At 33.0% G+C, this 21,998-nt stretch overlaps 1 protein-coding gene across 2 annotated transcripts in view; it reads right to left on the bottom strand.

Moving 5' to 3' along the window:
* The window catches only part of LOC120309953 (echinoderm microtubule-associated protein-like 4), a 174,150-nt gene that overhangs the window by 29,830 nt on the left and 122,322 nt on the right, over window positions 1-21,998 (bottom strand). For both annotated transcript variants that reach the window (XM_039347719.1, XM_039347720.1), the window contains 8 exons: window positions 16,275-16,398; window positions 13,277-13,426; window positions 12,491-12,560; window positions 11,686-11,796; window positions 8,384-8,479; window positions 7,031-7,165; window positions 6,480-6,615; window positions 1,523-1,674 (listed from right to left, as the gene is read on the bottom strand). In XM_039347719.1, coding sequence (XP_039203653.1) covers window positions 1,523-1,674; window positions 6,480-6,615; window positions 7,031-7,165; window positions 8,384-8,479; window positions 11,686-11,796; window positions 12,491-12,560; window positions 13,277-13,426; window positions 16,275-16,398 — 974 coding nt within the window. The remainder of the gene's footprint in view (window positions 1-1,522; window positions 1,675-6,479; window positions 6,616-7,030; window positions 7,166-8,383; window positions 8,480-11,685; window positions 11,797-12,490; window positions 12,561-13,276; window positions 13,427-16,274; window positions 16,399-21,998) is intronic.

Raw genomic sequence — 21,998 nt, 5'->3', positions numbered from 1 at the left:
AAAATAACATTTTAATGTTGCTTTTCCCTGTTACAATCCCTGTTTCCAATCCAGTCTTATTTCAGGGAAGATGGAACTTAATTTCAAATTTCACTGCTACAAGCACAAAATAATGCTAACTATCATTACAGCTAGTAAAAGCTACCTCACTAGCTGGGGGGGATTCACTCCTACGAATCCTTGGGTTACGAATGTAATTGGTAGGCTCCACTACATTTGTTACTCGAGATTTACCTGTACACATATCAAATTGGCATCTTCTTACTAATTTTAATGACCACTTTTTTAAAATAACTGTTTTAAAATTATTTCCTTTTTTGTTTAATTGCAATTAAAAACAGTATCACTATAATAAAATAACTGCATTTTTCCTAAATTCAAAGTAAAGTATCTTTAATGTACACATTAAAGTATCTTTAATGACTGAGTTATCAATGTCAGATGAGGGGATTTTAAAAAATGATGTCCTGCACAATTTAGAATTTTAAGATATGATTTTATTTTTCTTAACATGTCTACATTCTGTTTTACTATTTGTAAACTATGTCATTATAATTGTTGGGTTTTACTGTTGTTTTGCTTGCTGTTTCACAATTTGTTTTCATTTTATTTTTTGAGTTAGACAATAACTGTAAGAAGCACAAGAAATCTTTCCATACAGATTACAAAACTTCAAATAAATCCATATTGTGTGCTTTGCTTTCTGCATAAAGATGTCAAGTTACTGTACCTAATAAATCACTTCATTTCATTACCTAAAACTAATGCAAAAGAACATAATTCTATTAATTATATTGTGTCCCATATGTAAGATAACACTGAAAGCTATACATTTTTCCTATATGAATGAGATGGCAATTTATCCCACATTCCTGCAGAAGAGGAGTCTTCTAATCTTCATCTATAAAGAGAGCAAAGCTATATGGATTTACTTGAAGTCTTGAAATCTGTATAAAAAGATATATTAGCTGTATTTAGCCATTTTTTATCACTGACCTAGCATTTTATGCAGATTTTAGTGCATTTGGTTTCATGGGGCTAAATAATTTTGCTTTCATTTAATATTTTTCTCATTTATTTTTAATTTAGCTGTTCCTGATTTTTTAAGTTTTTGAAATTTATTTTCAAGTCTTGAATTGTAAACTGACCTGGAATTCTTCTTGCTTGAAAGATAACTCAGAAATACTTGTGCAAATAAATACTATGTTAATTGTGCGAAGAAGATTAAGAGATAGAAGACAAATTTAAATAGACACAAAATGAAAAATAGTTGTCATGATTCTTACTATAACCTGAAAGTTCAGCTTAACATGTTTAATAAGAGTACTATGAAGGGAGCAGATGAATCCTCTAAAGTTTTTTGAGCTACTCAGAAGGAGAACAGGATAAAAATCAATACTGTAATTATATGAATAATAAAAAGGATAGAAATTGATTGGTACTTTTGAAATCTTAATTAGTGCCTGCTCTTCAGCTTCCCTCATCTCAGCTCAAAAGTACAGTTTCCCATTATTTTTCTTACCTCTATTTCCCTTTCAGCATTCAAGTCATGATCCCACAAAATGATTTTTCTATCCTTCCCACCTCCAGTTAGCAGCATTCCATTCCTCATTTGACAGAGTGTGAACACACTGCCATCATGAGCTTTGATTTGTTTGCTGATTTGATACACACCTGTAATCATATAAGAAACAGTACAGTGCCAATACAGCGTATTTGCCAACCAGCTTAAAAGATTATTTAGAGAAATCAGAAATAATTAGTGCTATGTGTATCAATAAGATGTTTGAAGGAGGGTGGAATTTCAAGTTGAAATTTCTTCAGTCTGATCAAACTATATCTGAACACTTTTAATTGCTACATGATAGCCTTCTTATATTAAAAATTAACTTGACTGATTTTTTAACAGAAGGAGAAAGAATCAGGAGGGTTCATGGATAGATATACATGTGTAAATTAAAAAAAGAAAATTGAGATACTGATGTCTATTTCTGTTAGTCTAGAGAAAGTTTTTGAAAATGTTAAATTTTAATAGTCTTCTGGACAGAGGAGTTATAATATATTTTAATAAATAATAATAATATCTCTAAAGACATGCTCAAATTTACCTAAGGAAAACAAAAAAACCCCATAGTTGGGTGTTTCTGATTACTAAAAGATGGATCCAAGAGGAATTTCACCTTTTTTAGGGAAAAGGCAGCCCCTGATCCTAACTTGTAAAAGAAACCCCACCCAATAGCTGCAAGTGCTAACTGGTAAAGAGTATAATTCAACATCTTCATTGTTAATTCACCTTAACAAAAAAAAAAAAATGCCAATGGCAAGAATAAAGAGAAATGGAAGAACAATACCTAATAATTAATAAACCACAGGAAAGTATTTAGAAAATTTACCCTTGGATATTTGAATTCTCTCTGAACTGGTTTTGCCCTCTTCTGCATGGGGACTGTAAGGTCTTTCCATGATCAAAAATATATTTCACAGTAAATTCAATTATATTCTTGGTCACCAAAGAAGGAACCAATAGGAAAGATTTAAATTGTTCTTCAGTAGCTAAGTCGTGCCCAATTCTTTGCGACCCCATGAATCACGGTAATCAGCCCCCCCAATCCTCCATTGTCTTCTGGAATCCATCCAAATTCATGTTCATTGCATCGATGTATCCTGCCCTCAGAGGACTATTGCTGATGATGTTATGTGGTGTATATGCTGGCTCTTTGAGGTCATCAGAAAATTGCAGGCCCTGGTGTCACCTAATTACTAATTTGTGGGTATATGTGTTTGTAGAAGTCCTCAGTTTGGCTTTAATGTGGTCAAACATGATGCCAATGCTTGGCTCACCCCATCCTTTCAGGAATGGTGCTTATCTTTTGCTCTAAAGCTCAACTAAAGCCTGAAAAGGGAGAGAAGAAAATTCCTCTATGAGATAGGAAGATGTTTTGTGTCCTGCCCTCTAGATGGAAGAGATGGAGTTAACCTCTATTGTTGTTAGCTCCCTCTTTAGTGTCTGTCCACATATATTCACTTCCTTCAAGCCTGTGTACTTGAAAAGAAAATAAACCGAGGTTTTATAGCCACAAATTACTACTAACTTCTAAAAACCCATAGAAGCCAATTTAGAGGTCCAGATTTTGGACACACTTAATTATATCTAACTTAACACCCAGGCTAACTTTGGATTTCAGTCACTAACCATATGCTGTTAACCAACTTTGATTAAAATAAATATTTGGTCTGAATTATCTCAATTCAGTTTTTCTTTTCAGTGTTCATATCTAACAAACTTCTAATTTTAACATCAGTATAAAACAATCAAGAAGTGGGCTGGTTTAACTGGAATTAAATGTGAGATACAAAAAGGATTAGTGCATAAAGGCTTTGCATATAATGTTTTATTAAATATTTATATTTAGAAACCTCTGAGTAACATTAAACTTTAAGATTAATACTTAAAAGGTCATGTACCAGTCATAGTAAATCAGTTATCAAGAACACAAATTAAAAAGCGAATTTATGCTTAACTTTAAAATTTGGTGTAAACATTCAAGTAAAGTGCAAAATGCATATTTCATTTAGACTGTCTTTACAAAGATATATGCATTTTTTTCTAGATATATGCAATAAGACATACTTTGAAACAAATCTTTATTAATTCTATGGTAAATTCAACAAGACCCATAAGTCATAAAAAAGCCAACTCAACAAAACTTGGATCTATTTAAATATTAAAGTTTTCATTGTACAATATTTGCTGTATATAGTAAAATATTATTTGCTTTTCAGTTATATTAAATGCACTCTCCATGATATAATTATGCTTTTACATTAGTATTTTCTTTAGAAACAAAGTTCACTGAATATATATATATATATATATATATATATATATATATATATATATATATATAAAAACACACACACACACACACACATACACACACACACACACACACACACACACGTGGGAGAAAACCCGAATAACCAAAGACCTACATACAAACACCCACGAAAACCTCAGAAACACACACACACACACACACATATATATATATACATACATACATACACACACACACACACACACACACACATACATACATACACACATATATATATATTTGCAAATGTCATGTACTGAAACTGTTTTTTCTGGCATGTGTATTTACAACCCAGCATTTTAATTAGTTGCCAAAGAAAATAATTATCTTTGGGTTTAAGAACTACCTTAGAGCTGGGCAATGCCAGACATATATTTTCCTAGTTGCTAATAATAATAATTTTCTAAAAATTTAAATTGAAATGAAATATAACCTCTAAAGCGTATTTAACTTAAAAGTCAGAATGTTAAAATTAAAACAAAGTTTGGTTCCAGTATTTGATGATTGGCCAATCTGATGATTGGTTAAGAATTGCAAAAATTCTACATTATATTTTTCTCTTTCTTTCAAGCTTTTATTCATATGATAATTAATATTGATAAAGAAGAGTATTTGTAGCCAGTAGAATATAAACTAAGAACAAACTCAACCCATTTCTAGCATTGATGATGTTACCTAGTTTGGATAATGAAACACTTGGATAAAAACAATCAAGCTTAGACTAAGCAATATTCTGTGAAAATATTTTATCCAATGTTATGACCCATGTGTTAAGTTAGAAACTTTGCATTGCTCATGCACATTTCTTATTTTAAGTCCTGATCAGCTATATTATCTGTTCATATATATTTTCCATCAGTTGATAATTATGAATAGCCATATTGGAAAAGCTGTAATGAGACAACTAATCAAAGAACCCATCTCTTACAGCAATTAAAATAAAATGCTGTCAGGAAGTCCACAAGCAGGACTAAAGGCAACAGTTTCCTGCTATATTTCTTCCCAGCAACAGATACTCAGTGGCAAAGAACAGCTTCAGAATTTCTAGATTTGAAAGGAGCATATAAACACCATTAGAAATTGATATTAACCCATAGTAGCAGATCTTAGCCAGTTTGTGGCAGCAAGTTTTTAAAGCTAATTCTAGAGTGTTCTTTTTATCTACCCTGATTCTGAAATACTCAATTATGTTTCAGTTTGTTCTAGATATTTTGCTTAAAACTAGAAGAGAAAGGTTTGTTGAGAAATTTATAACTTGGAACAAAATTCATCTAAAATGAGGATGTCAGCGTCAGTGTTCAGGTGTGGGTGTGTCAAGTGAGGTGATGGGTCAGGTACAAGTCATCAGTGAGAAGCTTATGATGGGTCTTGTAATAGGGAGGTTACATCAGGTCAGGATCATTGGGAGGTGAACTGCTGGTGGGAGGGGGTGCTTTCGTGGGTTGGTTGAGGGTAGGTGCTGTCTCTGGCTTGCTGTATGGTTGATTTGGATTCTGAGGGATTCGTAAGCTTGTTGTAGGTCGATGTGCCTGTTGATGGAATTGCTTGTGGAATGCCAGGTTTCGATGAACTCAGGAGCATGGCAGGTGGTAGTGTGGCTGATGATTTTAGTGATGCTCCAATCGAACTGGTGTTGTTTGGTGAAGGTGTGGGTAGAGATTATGGATTTGCCAGCCAGCGTTTGTGGATCCTGGTTTTTAATTGATGTGATGTGATGTTTGCCCCACATAGAATTGGTTGCAAATGTTATAGTCTATTTTGTAGATTACATTGTTTCTTTCATCCTTCAGTATCTTGTCTTTGGTTCTGGATAGTTCCTGGCCCTGGCAGAGTGCAAAAACTAACCCTACCATACACAAAAGGAGTGTCAGAAATGAAAGCCAGAATTCTCCAACACTTAAGAATTACAATAGTCCAACAAACCCACAGCCACACTCCACCAGGAATTATCCAGAAACAAAGACAAGATACCAAAGAATGAAATAAACAATGTAATCTACAAAATAGACTATAAGGATTGCAACTAATTCTATGTGGGGCAAACATCACATCAATTAAAAACCAGGATCCATGAACACCAGCTGGCAGTCAAACGCCATGATCCCAAATTCTTAATCTCTACCCACACCAAACACCAGTTTGATTGAAGCAACACTAAAACTATCGGCCACACTACCACCTGCCATACTCGTGAATTCATCAAAGCCTGACATTCCACAAGCAATTCCATCAACAGACACACTGACCTACAACCAGCCTACGAATCCCTCAGAATCCAAATCAGCCGCACAGCCAGCAAGAGACAGCACCAACCCTCAACCAATCCACACAAGCCCCTCCACCAGGAGTTCACCTGACCTGATGTAACCTTTACATCACAAGACCCATCACAAGCCTCTCACTGATGACTCCTACCTGACCCATCACAAGACCTTCATTTAACACCCCCACACTCAAAGCCTTTATAAACAGAACACTGACACTGACTTCCCCTAAACTCCACTGAAGATGTTACCTACCCTGGTAATGAAACATTTGGACACTACACCTGAGCTACAGATATTCGCCACTATTGCAAATCTGTAAGAATAAGTATGTTACCTTTTGATCCTTTTCCTGATGTGGCTTCTACAGTAGTTTTGCTCCATATAAGCAATATCCCACCTGAATCACCAGTGAGAACTTCTCCATTGCCTAAAAATGCTAAGCATTGAACAAATTTGGGTTTGTCGTATTTCTGAAAAACAACAGAATATATTTAAGGCTTTCTGTGTGAACAACTATACATGCAAACACAGGCAAGTAACCTCAATTTAGACAGGTTTACTGGGGTTGGGGCTTGGTATATTGTCTTATTAGAACATGTTAACATAAAATATATTTATGTGTGTCTATATATACATGTGTGTGGGTGTGGGTGTATACACACATATACACAAACACACACACACTTGTGTATATACATACTATATACACATACACACATTACATGCTATTAAATCTCCTATTTTCTGAGTAAGAATTATTATGAAGAGTTACTATGAAGAAGAAAATAAGCCTTTCTTGGGAAGAATATAATGTAATCAGCGTTAATACTTCAAAAATTCTAATTTACAACTTCAGGAAATTTGGCCAATATAAAAGATTCTTACCCCAAATATTCCTTGTTTCCTTGTTAATGAATTTGTATTCCAAGTCCAGAAAAAGATATGAGATTTGCCAGATGTTATTATTGTATCTTTATCAGCTGGATGAAAAGCTACTGCCAGGACAACTTCATTTGTAGTCTTTTTAAAGAAAAAGGGAGTTGTCATTATTAAAATTTTGGTTCTTATAAATACCTAGAAAACTTGTTATGTACACAGAAACGCAAAACACAATAATGAAGCAGATTTGCTCATTTCTTATTCATGATTCATTCTTAGCATTCAAGCGATTGTATTTTGGGTACATCTTACATTATCTATAGAGAAAGCAACATGTGATCTAGTTGCAGATAAGTTCATTTGTCAAATACTTCCAATTCCTCTCAGCCTTTTGGTTGACATCAAGTGTGTGATACTTCCAGAGTTGTTGCAATAATAGGAAGTGGTGCATGCATCCAGGTATATATAAGAAGGTTGCAATTTAACTTTCTATATAAACAAAAGAATATGAAGATTCTGGCCCACAGACATCTATCTCTGGGTATTTTAATAAAACATCAGATACAGTTAGAATGTAATAGTGATAAAATTGGAGAAAGCAGCAGGGGGAAAGATTTACCTTGAAAGTGTAGTTTATCTATATTATTTATCTTAGTAAATTTATACTAGTAAATACAGAGATTATGTACAGTAAATATAGCATTGACTATGATATAAATATTCTGGCATTGGTAAGCTAATCAAAACTTGAATCCATTTCATTGCTTTGATTCATTAACAGAAGTAATAGTTTGTGGGTTTTTTATTTTATTTCTTTATCATGTCCTTCTCACACAAATACTTTTTCCTGTTAATTTTAAAAAATAAATTAACTAAGTGTTGGGCACCGCCCAAAATCATCTTTGGTCAGATGGGTAGCTATATACATATGATTAATAAATAAATAAAAATAAAAACACTTCATGCATTTGATGATTTTTTTCCAAGAATGCTTATACTGTTGTAAATCTGTAGGTCGTTGGGTGTATCCAATTGATGTCTATCTCTGCTGACAGATAGCTATTTGGTCCAACTGACAAATTCATTTAGTGAAATAGAGATATTGCTATAAGTAATTGTATCACTAGAGTGATACATACTGAAGGCATCCTTTCTTGCTTTGGACACAACACAAAGCTGTACATTCCTCTCTGAAAAATTGGCAAAATTACCAAGAGGGACAAACCAAAGTTAGCAACTATTTCTTTTGAAATTTTTCAAATGTCCAGTAAGATGGTACCAAACAGATTCAATATATTTTGCGTAACTTTGGTAATATATCTAAGCATCTCTTAGATCAAAATGAAATCTATTATTTACCTTTATTTCTGCTACTTTTGATTTCTTCTGCCAGTCCCAAACAGTCAGCATGTGTTCATTAGAATCATCAACCACACACAAATGTGTACCTGAATCCTTGCAAAAATTTAATAATAAAACTCATGTCATCATATTAATATCCTCTTATGTTTAAAAATGTTACAGTGCAATAGTTTTCAACCTCACTTTTATGCATACAGGTAAAATATATGAGCCAGATTAAGTCATTCTTTAGAATCAGCTTTATTTTTAAATTGGACTCTCACGTAAAAATGAATGTTGATACAGCTTTTGTTTCAGTCCCAGATCCTTGGAATATTAGTGTTGTTAGTATAGGTAAGAAAATAAAGTTATGCTCCAAGTATATAGAAATACCTAAATCAAGTGGTTTTGCATTAAGATTGGGTTTATATAGTCTTTAATATGAATTACATCTGTGTATTTCAGAGTCTCACACAAGTAATTTCAGGCATAGAAGAATAGCCTTCATATGTTTCAGTTCTAATTTACATTTTTTTTTTTGCAAAGCAAAAATGTATCAAAAAGAATGGTTTCATGATGGGTTAAATCAAACTTTCCCTGCTAGGCAATGATTTATAAAATTCTTCAACTAGAAGTAGAAACAATATAGCATAAGAAAAGTCATTCTTTTTTTTATATATTACTCTAATGCCTAATATTCCCTCTGTTCTTTATAAAATGCAGTTGGTCATTTACATTTGAAATGCAGATTTAACAACTGAATGGAATAAAGAATTAGAGTGAACTATTAAATAACTTAGGTAATTGAGACAGTTTGTACATTCAGTGATAAACAAATGATAAATCAATGATACAGTATCAGTACCAAAAACTTCCATAGATTTTATCAATTCAATAAAACATAATGTGCAATTATTGACAATGTAGATTAGCAATGGATAATATAAAATGCTCCTACAGAACTGCCCTGTTCTATATGAACGATCTTCTCTCCTTCCTTCCCTCCTTCCTTCCTCCTTCTTTCTCTCTTTCTTTGCTTCCTTCCTTTCTTTTCTCTCTCTTTCTCCCCATATTCAACTAATAAAAGTGAAAAATAGCAAACGAAATAATGCATTTGTGTCAATAAATTCCAGCATATTTGAAAATAAATAATAGAAAATCATCACTTAAATGCTCTTTTTCACTTTTCACTTTTCCTTTTATAAAAAGATTTATATTATATGAAGGGAATTAAAAAGACAAAATTAGTAAGTGGAAACTGAATTAAGTGACTTTCTTTCCTTAAAACTAATTCTCAACTTTTAAACACTATGATAATAATAGAAAAGAGAAAAAATTAAATTTGGCATATGAAAAAAATTAGCTCAAATGCCTGCACATGGATCTTTCAGCCTTTTGATTGTTTTTATTGCCATCCACAGTACATTTTTTTCAATCCTGACTTTTAGTAAATAACATATCTCTTAGTCAGAAACCTTGTAAATATCATGTTATACCCTCAAAACATTAATTTGCAAGGCTTCATACATTTACTAAAAAAACAGTAGCTAGTTTTTGTTTCTGCTTCTCCTTAGAGAATACTGTCCACTGCGGCAAATTCCTGTGGCCAAATTGTAAGCACTACATGTAACATTCCATTAAAATGGCACTAAAATAAACCAAGATAATTACTCATGGCAGATAAATTTCAGAAAATTATATTATATGAAATGCTAATTGTATGTAATTTTAATTAATGAGACTTGTAACAAATTTGTCTATTACAGCCAATGATTTATTATTACAATTTTTACACTGCAAGCACTACTATAATAGAAGGATATTATTTCAAGGAAGAACATACTTTAACCATATCTGTAAAAGGGCAGAAATGCAAAACAAGGTTGTTTCTATCTGTCAACATTTAAATCAGCTTCAGAATGAAAATTAAATTTTTGTATCAGGGCTTGCTAAGAATAGATTTCTTGAATGCCCTTATAGGACAGAAAGATTTCTATAGATGGTAAAATATATCACATTAAACTTTATTGCCAGGTATCACTTTCAGTTATATTCCCTTCTCTGATCAGTAAATAATTTTCTATTTACTAGAAAGGAGTAACCTGTGGTATTCTAGAAACTGTTGAATTTCAACAATTTTATCATTTTTGATCGTAAATCAAACAGACTGAAATTGAGACCAATCATAGTTCAGTCTGTTCTAGGCAATCAGACTATATAGTATCATTTATCTACCCATTTTTATGCCTTCTATTCCCGCAACTCTAAATAGCTATTTATTCCTATATCTATAGTTACACTAGTTTTATTGGATAAATTATATAAAAGATCTAGCTAAGTGTGTAAGTCAGAATGCCTTAATATAGTTTATTTCCCTGATCCATGTCATCCATGTCTGTTATAATCTGGTGATGACTAGCTTTGCTACCAAGACTATGTTTGGATTCAGTTCCAAAAAGATGCCCCACGGTATGTGAGATGAAATCAAACACTTGTCTGCAACTCTCTGAAGCAGCTCTAATTGCAATACCACCAGTAACTATTAGAGGCAGCTTTGTTCCAAAAACTACAATTTCTTGGAACAACCATTGCTAATGAGTAAATAAGAAAAATAATTTTATACAAACCAGGTATAAAAAAGAGATACACTGGCATTGGAAATAATGTGTCAATGCTACTAACACTGGATGTTCTTGCTTGACAATATATGAAGATGCAGACATTTTCTATTGAACCTGTGTATTACTTTTAGAGTTAGAATTAGATGGTGCTGGAGGGGAGGGAGAAGAATGTGCATGGGGACTAGTTATCCATAACAATATCTCAGTAGAGTATTCTTCAAGGTTGGTTGAAATAAGAGGAGATAAGAAATGGCAGGTTATGAACAGGAGGGAAAGTTCACATTTCAAACTAATTGGAGAATGTGATTAATGACTGTTAAATGAAAGAGTGAATTATGCTGTGTGTTTGGGGAAGGAGAATTCAGATTTTGGCTTCTCTTATGTACCAGAAAGCTATACTGCAATTAAAGATTCTATAAGGTAAACAATGCCTCAAAGTTCTTTGAAGAGCTTCTTCTTTCGGAACCATGACATAATGCAGTTAATGACCAGAAAATTGACTTCAAGAAGAGAGCTCCTTGTATAAAAAATTTCAAAGCTTCATTAATGTGTCTACACAGGAAGATATCAGGCTGGCAATAGCTGTGCTAGATGCAATGTTAAAATAGATGAGCAAAGTATTCACAGCTATTTATACAGACACACTCAGCTGCACACCTAATATATTGTTTGCAAAACAAAGGCATAAATTTTCCTTACTGCTTTTGAAAAGTCCAGACATCCCACACCACGTTCAAAAGTCCCAAGGCCAATAACCTGTAGAGTCATTAGGCTCACTGAATCCCATACTCTAACATGGGGCTGCAAAGGCTGTAAGTAAAAATAATTTGAAACAGGTGATTATTGAAAAGATAAAAAGAGGCCCTTCCATTAAGCAGATATTGATTTGTATGAAGACAGTCACTGATCTACCAAATAAACATTGACTTGAGTGAAGTCCTTGCAATAAATAAAGACATTTCAGTTCAATACTCAGAACAAGTTTTAGATATAATCTTATTCATATCTACTCTAAAATGTATCAGATAAATGAATATAAGGCTGCAGCTTCCAACCATCACTGAGCCATAAACCACATCAACAGTTACTGAAATGTTTTAAATAATACAAGTAAGGAAAGATATAGTTGCACAGCAATATCTCAGTGTTTAGATTAAGGACATTTATTGGAAAAAAATAGACAGTAATTCAGATCTATGCAATGTGCAATTCATTCATGTCATAGGGCTCATATTTTCCTTCCTGCTGTGCATCTTCTTTTAAAAAAGGCATAAGACAAGCAGGTACAGAAGAAGTCTGGTTAAAATAAACTTTTCAAGATTTATGTGGTCAACTGAAGACTTCTTTGGGAAATACACATTGCATAATGCAATTCAAGATAACATGCACAAATTCAGACCTTTTGAATTATTCATCAGACAAAAGCAAAGTAAAAATGAGAAATTCCTAAGGCTCTTTCCAGAATCAGAAACCAATTATTGAGATAAAGTCATTAAAAACTTACTCTTCCATCTTTATCCACTCCAGCTAGCTGTCCAGTTGCTATCCTGATTTTGTCTGGATGAACTGCAAGGCTGGAAGAAATAATCTTGTTAGGAATATTGCATGCTTTCATGCTAACTGCCTATCTGGAAGTGATAAAAAAGTATTTGACAGCTCCATGTAGATTTTAGGAAAATAGCAGCATACTTTTTATGAATCCAAAACAATCTATTCAAAGTGTTAAAAAGGACTTGTTTTGTGCCAGCATGGTGAATCTAAACCATGTCTTGCTCATGTAATCCATAATCAGCACACAGGCATGATCAAAACTTCACATTTTTCTCTTTCAAAGTCAAAAATTTATAGCTGACAGAAATGTTAGCAAAAGTCCAGTTAAATTGTCACCACAACGATATTTTTATATTTTATATTTACTATACCGTTATTTTATTAAAAATAGGAATTGTTCAGATATGGAAAAGGATAAATAACTTAATAACTTATTAATGCTGAGGCTGTATGGAGAGAGTGCAGATTATATCAGTTTAACTAGCTTTTACCAAAGAGCTGAAAAACTTCATTAATAACATAGGATTGGAAAATTCCTCAATAAAATCTAGTATCAGAAAGAATGCCTCTAAATTCTGGAAGAAACCACATGATTTTACTCATGATATATGAGTGCCTTCATCACTGTTCTTGGCATGTTTGTATATTAGAAGTTAGAAACCAGGCACATGGCAAATAGCATGAAACTATCAATCTCTTAATATTAACTGAAACATGAATAATGGAAACATTTACTAACCATTTAACACAATCTGTATGACCCAAGTAATGACGCTGAGTCCGCTCTTCATAATTAAACAGTATTACCACAGATGCTATGAAATATACTATTTCTCCAGTAGGTAAGAGGTAAACATTAGCTCGACAGTCCCTGCCACGATAACCATATCTTTTTTTTTAATGTCAAGGTTTTTCAAAATGAATCAGCATTAAAGATGGAAGCTTGTGCTATAAAAATCTGTGATAACATGAAAACATGTTTCTCTCGTATTCTGCCTATAGTCTGGTCCACTCTTTGGAATTTTGAGCTCAGGAGACTTGTTTGGAATCCACATTGGTATCAGAATCTGGTGTTTTCTTACAGACACTTGAAAGTCCTTTTGAAACTTCTAACTGAAAATTATTATTTCACAAGAGTGATATATTTTTTCAAGCTTGACTGACAGCTGCACAGTTCAATTCAGTTTTTAGCATTTATGAAATCACTTTGGATTCCTGCTGACATAAATAATGTTGATATTCATCCTTTTTAAAAGCTTTGTAGCATTTAGACCTTATGTTTAGTATTTACATTTTATTATATATACATATTTTTATATAGTGCCCCAAAAGCTTGGAATGGAATTATTAATAAAGACTACATACTTTATGAGGAGAAAATGGATCTTTAGATGGAGAAAATATCTCTGACTCTATAGTAAGAGATAGGGAGACTATTCGTTAAGTATAAAAACATGTGCCCATCTGTAAACCAAAGTAATGAACTTTTCATTATGTAACTTAATCCATTTTGCAGCACCAGAAATATATCAGTCAGCAAGATTTCTGGATGTTGCAATATTTAAACTGTATTAGTTTTACAAGGCCTTCTAAAAGTAATGTGCAAAAATTCTAGAAATGTGTCTTAAGTAGAAAGATGTCTAGAATACTTATGAGCTTCAGGGTTTCAGTGGAAAAAAATAATTTTAAATTTAGATTTGAAATAGAATAATTTAATAGTCAAAACCTAAAATACCAAACATAATTTAAGCTAGTAAGTACATTCTGCCTTGATATTTTTATTTAACATGTTTAATGTGATGCCACACTTTGTGATAATGAATTCTTAAAACAAATATGACAAAATTGTACATGAAATGATAAAATTTATGTTTTCATGTGTCCGTTCTCTTAACCAGCCTCCTCTATTTACTTTTATGAATTAATTGCTAATTTTAAGAGAAAAGTTGTATTTCATTATCAAACATGATTCAAAGATAGGCTACTATCCTTGTATTAGACCAGAATATTGAAGGTTTATGTGGAAACAATTAGTTATTTTTATTGTAAGTCTTCTATAGTCTAACTTTAAAATGGGGAGGGGGGACGATGGGAGAGAAATAAAAATCCATTTAATGTAAGATCTATAACAGGGGTCCCCGACCTCTGTGCTGCAGTCTGGTCTATTCGTAACAGGGCACCTGAGCGGCAGGCAGCTCAACTCCCCTGTCTCCCCCAAGCCAGGCCGCCAAGCTGCAAAGAAATCTAACAGCAAATCAGTTTAACCTAGATTGACACTCATGAACTGAAAGGATGTCAGCCCTACAAGATAAGTCAAATATATAAGAGAATAGTCAATGGAAGGACTATTAGAATTCTATTGTTGTGGTATATTATAGAATTGTGAAAGCCTACCAAAATTTTCCACTATCCTGCCTTATACCACACAGAATCATGTTGGGGTTATTCTGAGTCTCTTTATGTTTTTCCCAGGGCTGAGATTTCATGTACTATTTCATTAACTATTTTGTTAATGGCTTTTGTATTCCTTCACTAGCTCTGCCTTCCTTTACAGCAGGAGAAGCATCCATAAGTCTAATGTTTCCTGCAAAATAATGAAATTAATGTTCCTCTGTAACCTCTGGCCCTTTAATAAAAGTATGATACATCACAATGCAAAAGAGATGGAGCCTGCATTGTGGTAGTACTTTTGTCAATCCTTCCCACTTTCCCAGATGTCCCTGTGGACAGCCTTGCTGAAAGGGTAACATATGTGCAAAAATTGGGTTTACATTCAGTTTATAATATTGCTTGTTATCCAATTAAAATTGTATCAATGCTGCATTTACATATTTGTGTTCCCACAAGTGTGTACATGTACAGTATTTATCTGAAAGATAGTCTAGTTTCTATGATATGAATCCATTCATATCAAATGATTCGCCACTAAAATGGGATGATAGTCTGAGATTCACTGTAAACGTGTAAGAGTTTTCTTTCGGTAACACTAAAATGTATGTCACAATCCATCTTGCTACTCTGATCCTTCACACTCATCTGGTAGTCTTCACATTAAGTATTTTCTTCCTGCGTACTGCATCTTTTCTGAGATTGTAGATGAGTAATGATGTTCAATGGTTTAATGGTTTAGATCAGGGTTGTTAAACCTGATCGCATTGCGGGCCTTTTTGCCCTTGCAGGGCCAGGGTGGGCATGGCCTGTGTGGGCTGCATCCTGTCCACAGGCCACGTGTTTGACATACCTGGTTTACATGAATGAATGAAAATGTAGTTTGTATATGGCTCTGGCCTGACATTCTGATGGTATGCAAAAAATACACACAAGGGAAGATAGACCTCAAGATAACAAAAAACAAAGCTACCTAATTTGTAGAAGACAGTCACCTCCCTAATCCAAGAAGGCAACTGCTGCCTTTTTAAGTGATGGTAACCCAGTGCTTAACAGCATGAAGAAATATAGGGCTCTAAAGTAACTATGGGAAATATCTGTGTGAAACTATTTTAAAGAAATTAGAAGTAATTGAGTTGGTGAGTGGTTGCTACAAGAAAACGCACATCCAAGAAGTTCCAGATGACAACAGTATTTTTTTCTCCCTAAGAGATAATGTATTATTTTTTATCAAATTAAAAAAGCCTTAAAATAATAAGGCAAAATTGGAAGTTAGATTTTAAAGGGAAGAGGGAAAGCAAAATATTGAAAGTAGAAAATGTTTTCCTTAAAGTGTGCAATAAGGATACACCCACTCCAGTTTTAATTTCTCAGAGGGCAGCTCTGTCTTGATTTCATAATATTTATCAACATCTGAAGGAAGAAACATTGTGATGGGCCGTCCCCGCATGAACATCTTGATATACTCGCCTTCTGTTAAAACAAAAACCGCATACCAGAATGAGAATGTTTTGCAATATATAGATATTAGGCGTAATAAAGAACTATACAGTTGACAGTAAGCTCCATTATAAAAATACAAATTTGAGATCCAAAATTTTAGGCCAGAATGAACAAACAGAATTACAAAGGCATAATCTTTTATCCAGTCCCGCAACTTTACCATCCTCCTCCTCTATTAAGTGCATAAGAAAATTCTTATCTGAGTCTAAAATGTCTGCATTTTTTCTATTGCTTATTTATTTATTTTCCCTTATTGTCTTCTGTGGTAGATTTAAAAATCATAAGCCAAATGAGCCAAATAATTATAAAATAAATAATGCTGGAGTCAGCATCTGAATTAAAATGTAAAAAGAAAACAATCATCAGTAATATTTTACTTTAAAGGTCAAGAATATTTCAACAATTATCAATTACTCTAGTATAATACACTGGTGTGCTATAAAATATTCACAGGTATGCTGCATCATCATTAGAAGTGGACTGCTTCCATTTCTCCTCTCATGTCCCAGCAACCTGTGACATCTCAGGAGTTCTACCTATGGGATGAGTATTGTGAGATGTTACTTGGCAGTTCCATTTATGAGATGTGTGCCATGAAATACAAAGAGTTGAAAAGTTCCAGACTGTTCAAATAAATCTAAAGCATCTGCATCTTTCTCAAATGGATATCTTTGAAACTGGCTTAACTCCTTTCTTTCTAGAGATTTCTGGGGAATAACACTACATTTGCCTCAAAACAAATATCATGGTACCTTGGCACCCATCAATTATTTTCAGGAGGCGCAACGTGTACCAAAAATGACAAGTATCAAACAAATTTTTTCCCATGCAGAATAGCATATTAGTCATGAGGCAATAGACAACAACAAGTTCTAGCTTGTGTGTTGAGTACCAAACAAATGCTGAGTACTATGACAAAATTTTTGTATCAAAATGTGCTGAGTACGAAATTTAACAAATTTCAAAATAGTTGAGTACCAAGTACCACTGTACATGAAGTATACTCTGTGAGGCTCATTTAGAGCTACAAACTGATTCCTGTGTAAATGTTGGTAATTACAAACGCTTCACTGTATATGTAATCTATGCCTTTGCCAGGGTGAAGCTTAGAATTGAATCCAATGAAACATCAGCTTAGTCGTGTACAATATGGGGAACATGTAGCCCTGTGGAAGTTGCTGCACTAAAATTGCCAAGAGCTTTTAGTGAAGATCATGATTAATTAATGGTAGTTGTTCAGCGAAAGACACTTAATAGAATAATAACATCTAACAAATTTAACAAATTGAATTGTTAAGAAGTATGAAAATGCCTTTATAGTGGATTGTGTAAATGAAGGATCTTAACAGGTTTTCCTTAAATTGTAAAAATTTGCAGTATAACACAACTTGATACATATTCTTGGTAAAATGGGAAATATGAAAGGAAAAGCATCAAGAACATATGGGAAAACAGCTTCATTCATGTTTCAATAATTCAATCTAGATCAAATTAATTACATATTCAATAGTTCAACAGTCAATGGATATGAAGTGCCTTTAGTTATCATTCCAAAATATGCTATATACAAATTGTACTGAGGTGAGTTAGTACTGCTTCCTGGCTGGCATTTTGTCTACCTGCCTATTGTGGGAAGCAAGAACTTTTGAGTACTCTTAATGAACTTTTGAAAATATTGAACTCCTAAGAGAATTCAATGACATTAGAAGAAAAACAGGAAGTGAAAGTATGGAGTTTGTGGAGCTGAGATTATAAATAATTTCCTACAAAAATACTAAGACACTCTTGACTTCTTATGCATGGAAATAACAAGAAAGAAAATACCAGCATTTTTCTATTGGGGCATATTATGCAAACTTTATAAAATAAATTCATTTCTCAGATAATTTGATTAAAATGTCTACATAAACAATTTATCACTAATCTAACTGATGTAATTTGGAGGGGGGGGGGTTGCTTCTTATACTATCCTTGATTCTCTTTGAAAACCAACACCAAGAAATGGTCTTGTCAATATACAAACCTGCAGGGCAATTAAGCATTAAAGCAAAAGTCTTTTGAAAACTATACAGATAATGTCAGAAGATCAACTAAAGCATTTTCAAACAAAGAATCCTAGCTCTGGGCCAAGTTCCTGCAAATACAAGCTAAAAGAAGACTCTATTTTAATTTATATTGCCTTAATTGCCATGTTCCAGAACATTAGTTTGAATTTTATTGGATCTCTTCCAAATTGTTTTAACATTTTTTAAAAGACTACATTAGAAGACATTGTTTATGTGGATATTGAGCAAGATTTCAACATTTTTTTTATCTTCAGTGTTTCTTCAAATTTTTCAAGAGGGTACTAGTTATTTTTAAAAAGAAATGTGTAATCTCTCATATATTTAAAAGGACAACAATGATAGAAATTCAGTCCTAAACTGGTTACCTATCAAATGGGAAAACACAGGCAGTTAATAATGGTTATATATATTTTAATTGGATATTCATTAAAAGAAGCATGTTTTATATACATGTTCTGAATATTCTTGTTCATATGAAAGCATCACTCTAACTGTATATCTTGATCTTGCCTGCAGAATAACAGAGAGAACAAAAAAATGTTTGCTATAATACTTAATTGAAGCATGAAAAAGGAACTATTTGGTTTGTTGTTTGTTTTTTTTAAAAAGCCTATATGAGCATAATGATTCAGATATTGGACGGTGACAGTTTGAGGTGGTCTGCTCATTTTTCTTTACTGTAGTTGGTCATCACAAAGAATGTGTAAATATCACTGCAACACTGGTGTGCTCAAGCACTGCACGCAACCCTATGTTCAAAACAGGAATGTTTTGATATATAGCTTTGGCACTGAAAGTTAGTCATCGAAAAGTAGGATGCAATAATTCTTTTCCATCAAATCACTTGTTTTCTATCTAAGGTAGAAAAACCATAGCCCTTAATATATAAAACACTGGTTTGCACTTTCTTTTGGAAAAATAAATGCAATGATTTTGTCATAATGCCATAATATTTCAGAGGGCTTTTAGACTAGGCTTTCCTTTTAAAAGAATTAACTTTTGTTTTCAAAATGTTTATCATAAATACAAATGGCAAAATAACTGCAACAAAGGAGACAAAATAGATGCATTTGTACAATTCTAGATCATGCTCTCTGAATTTGGTTGTTTTCTTGAAGACATTTCAAATCTAAGTTACTATTTGTAGAACTTTAATGTATTGGCAGGAGATACAGGAGATTCAGTCTCCCCCAAGTTTGGAGTTCTTTCAACATGTTGGACTACAATCCCCATCATTTCAAACAGCGTAGTTGTCCAGTAAGTACACAAACTTCCAAGATCATCATGCCAGCTATTTCTATTTTTCATTTACATTTTTTTCTTAAAATAGAACTATAGAAATGTATCAACTTAAAGGGATTTCATATTTGCAGGCAAATTAGAAAAAAATGCAAAATTATAGGTTGACAGATATATCTCACAATATTTTTAAGCAAAAGTGCTTATATCTATAAAATAAATGCACTATTTATGAAGAAAACGAAAGGTTGGGTGGGTGTACTTTTATTCTGTATGTTCACCTCAAGTATTCAAAGAGATAATCCTATATTGCATTAACACTTTTTGTTAAAGAAATCTGCAAGCAGAGACTTGCTGTCCTGACAGCAACCTATCAAGGCTTTATTGCACATTCAGCCATGTCAAAAGCTGAGTCCTTAAAATAGGCACTGGCACATAGTTGCACCCTTGATCTAAAGCGAAACATGATAGAAAATTTATTAGAATCATTAAAACAGATTCTAAAAGTCATGGCATGTTGTTGATATTCATTTCAAGACTTTTGTATACTTTGAAAAATATATCTACAGTTAACCGATGCTGTTAACGCTGTAATAAGTTGAATGACGTTAAAAGAAGAAAAAGAATGAAAAAAAAGCACTCTTCATATGTTCCCCTTTAAAATATGATGCCATAAACTTTTGGGATTTGAGTATGTTTGTAAGATATACGAGGCATTATTCTTTACTGAAAAGTACTGCATACACATAACCAAATGAGAAACATAACTATAAACAATGGGGATAAACAGTCACGAAGTATTTAAAAAGTATAAGCTGAGATGACCAAAAAATAATCTTAAAAGTATGTAAAATGGCTCTAGGAAACAATACAACATAAGTGATTGGTAACGAAGAGTACAATTCTGCTATTGATAAGTTAATAATTATAGTAGGGAAAATTAGTATCTAAAGTCAGGTCTATTTGGACTCAATCAAATATTCTGATAAATTATAATACATGATTTCTTCCTATGAAACTCCTTTAAGAATATAGTAATTTTTTAGGTCAGCAAAAGAATGTCCCAGGAGACTTAAATGTTTTCCCACCATTTTCTGAATGTTCCTTCTCTTATGTTTGTAGGTCTTCATCCAGAATCAACAATAAATCAGTTTATTATTCTTAAAACAAGTTTAATTAAGTTTCCTACATTTTCTTTCTATCTTGAGGAGAAAGCTTTTCCTTCTATTTTGGATAACCACCATTTAGATTTCTATGAAGGTTATTACTATATGTGATTTAGTGAACAAACCAATTGGAAACCTTAGTTTATAAAGCTGTCATGATTCAATCAACTTTAGAATAGGATAGGATAGGATTAAGATAGAATAAAGCTGGAAAGGACCTTGGAGGTCTTCTAGTCCAGCCCCCTGAAGGCAAGCTGTTCCAATGGTTAATTGGCCTCACTGTTAGGAAGTTTCTCCTTAATTCCAGATTGCTTCTCACTTTGGTCAGTTTCCAACCATTGTTTCTTGTTCTGCCCTCTGGTGCTTTGGAGAATAGTTTGATACCCTCTTCTTTGTGGCAGCCCCTCAAATACTGGAACACTGCTATCATGTCGCCCCTGTTTTTTCTTTTCTTTAGACTAACCAAAGCAAAGTCCTGCAGCTGTTCTTCATATGTTTTAGTCTCCAGACCTTTGATCATTTTAGTTGCTTTAATTGACATTAATCTTACTCTAAATGTGATCTGTGGTAAAATTTAAAGTGGAAGATTCAGATCCCTCCTCACTGTTGCTAAGAAAGAAGAGAAGGTAATAGGGGATGCAGAAAAGCTGGCTGTGACACATATCTCGGGTATTTATTTATTTAAATAATTTGTTTGGTTGTTTGGTCCTATACAGCTCACAACAAGCAAAAATAATAATAATAAAAAGAACAAACTCTTCCCACCATGTGCCAGACTATTGTACCTATACTATTAATCCTCTGACTCATTTTGACTGTGTCCATATGTGTGTGTGTGTGTGTTATATAGCCAGAAAAAACTCATGCATCATGTAAAAAGATTCTAATCTAATAATATTTATGCTATAACCAGTATTATTTTTAGAGAATAATAAGCAGGAAACATTAAACCAAATGTAACATTTAGAGGTCCAAATTTTTTTTCAAAGTGCTCTACACCTTGATCCAATTTAGTGTGACAATTAACTAATACAGATATGGAAAAGGCCCCCAAAGCCCTAAGGACACTAAAAATCAGTTGGATTAAAAGAGAAAGATA

Source organism: Crotalus tigris, unplaced genomic scaffold (genome assembly GCF_016545835.1).
Source record: "Crotalus tigris isolate CLP2741 ecotype Arizona unplaced genomic scaffold, ASM1654583v1 scf7180000018097.2503214, whole genome shotgun sequence".
NCBI lineage: Eukaryota > Metazoa > Chordata > Lepidosauria > Squamata > Viperidae > Crotalus > Crotalus tigris.
The sequence above is the reverse complement of the archived record's forward strand: the minus strand, read 5'-3'. Positions and strand labels throughout refer to the sequence as shown.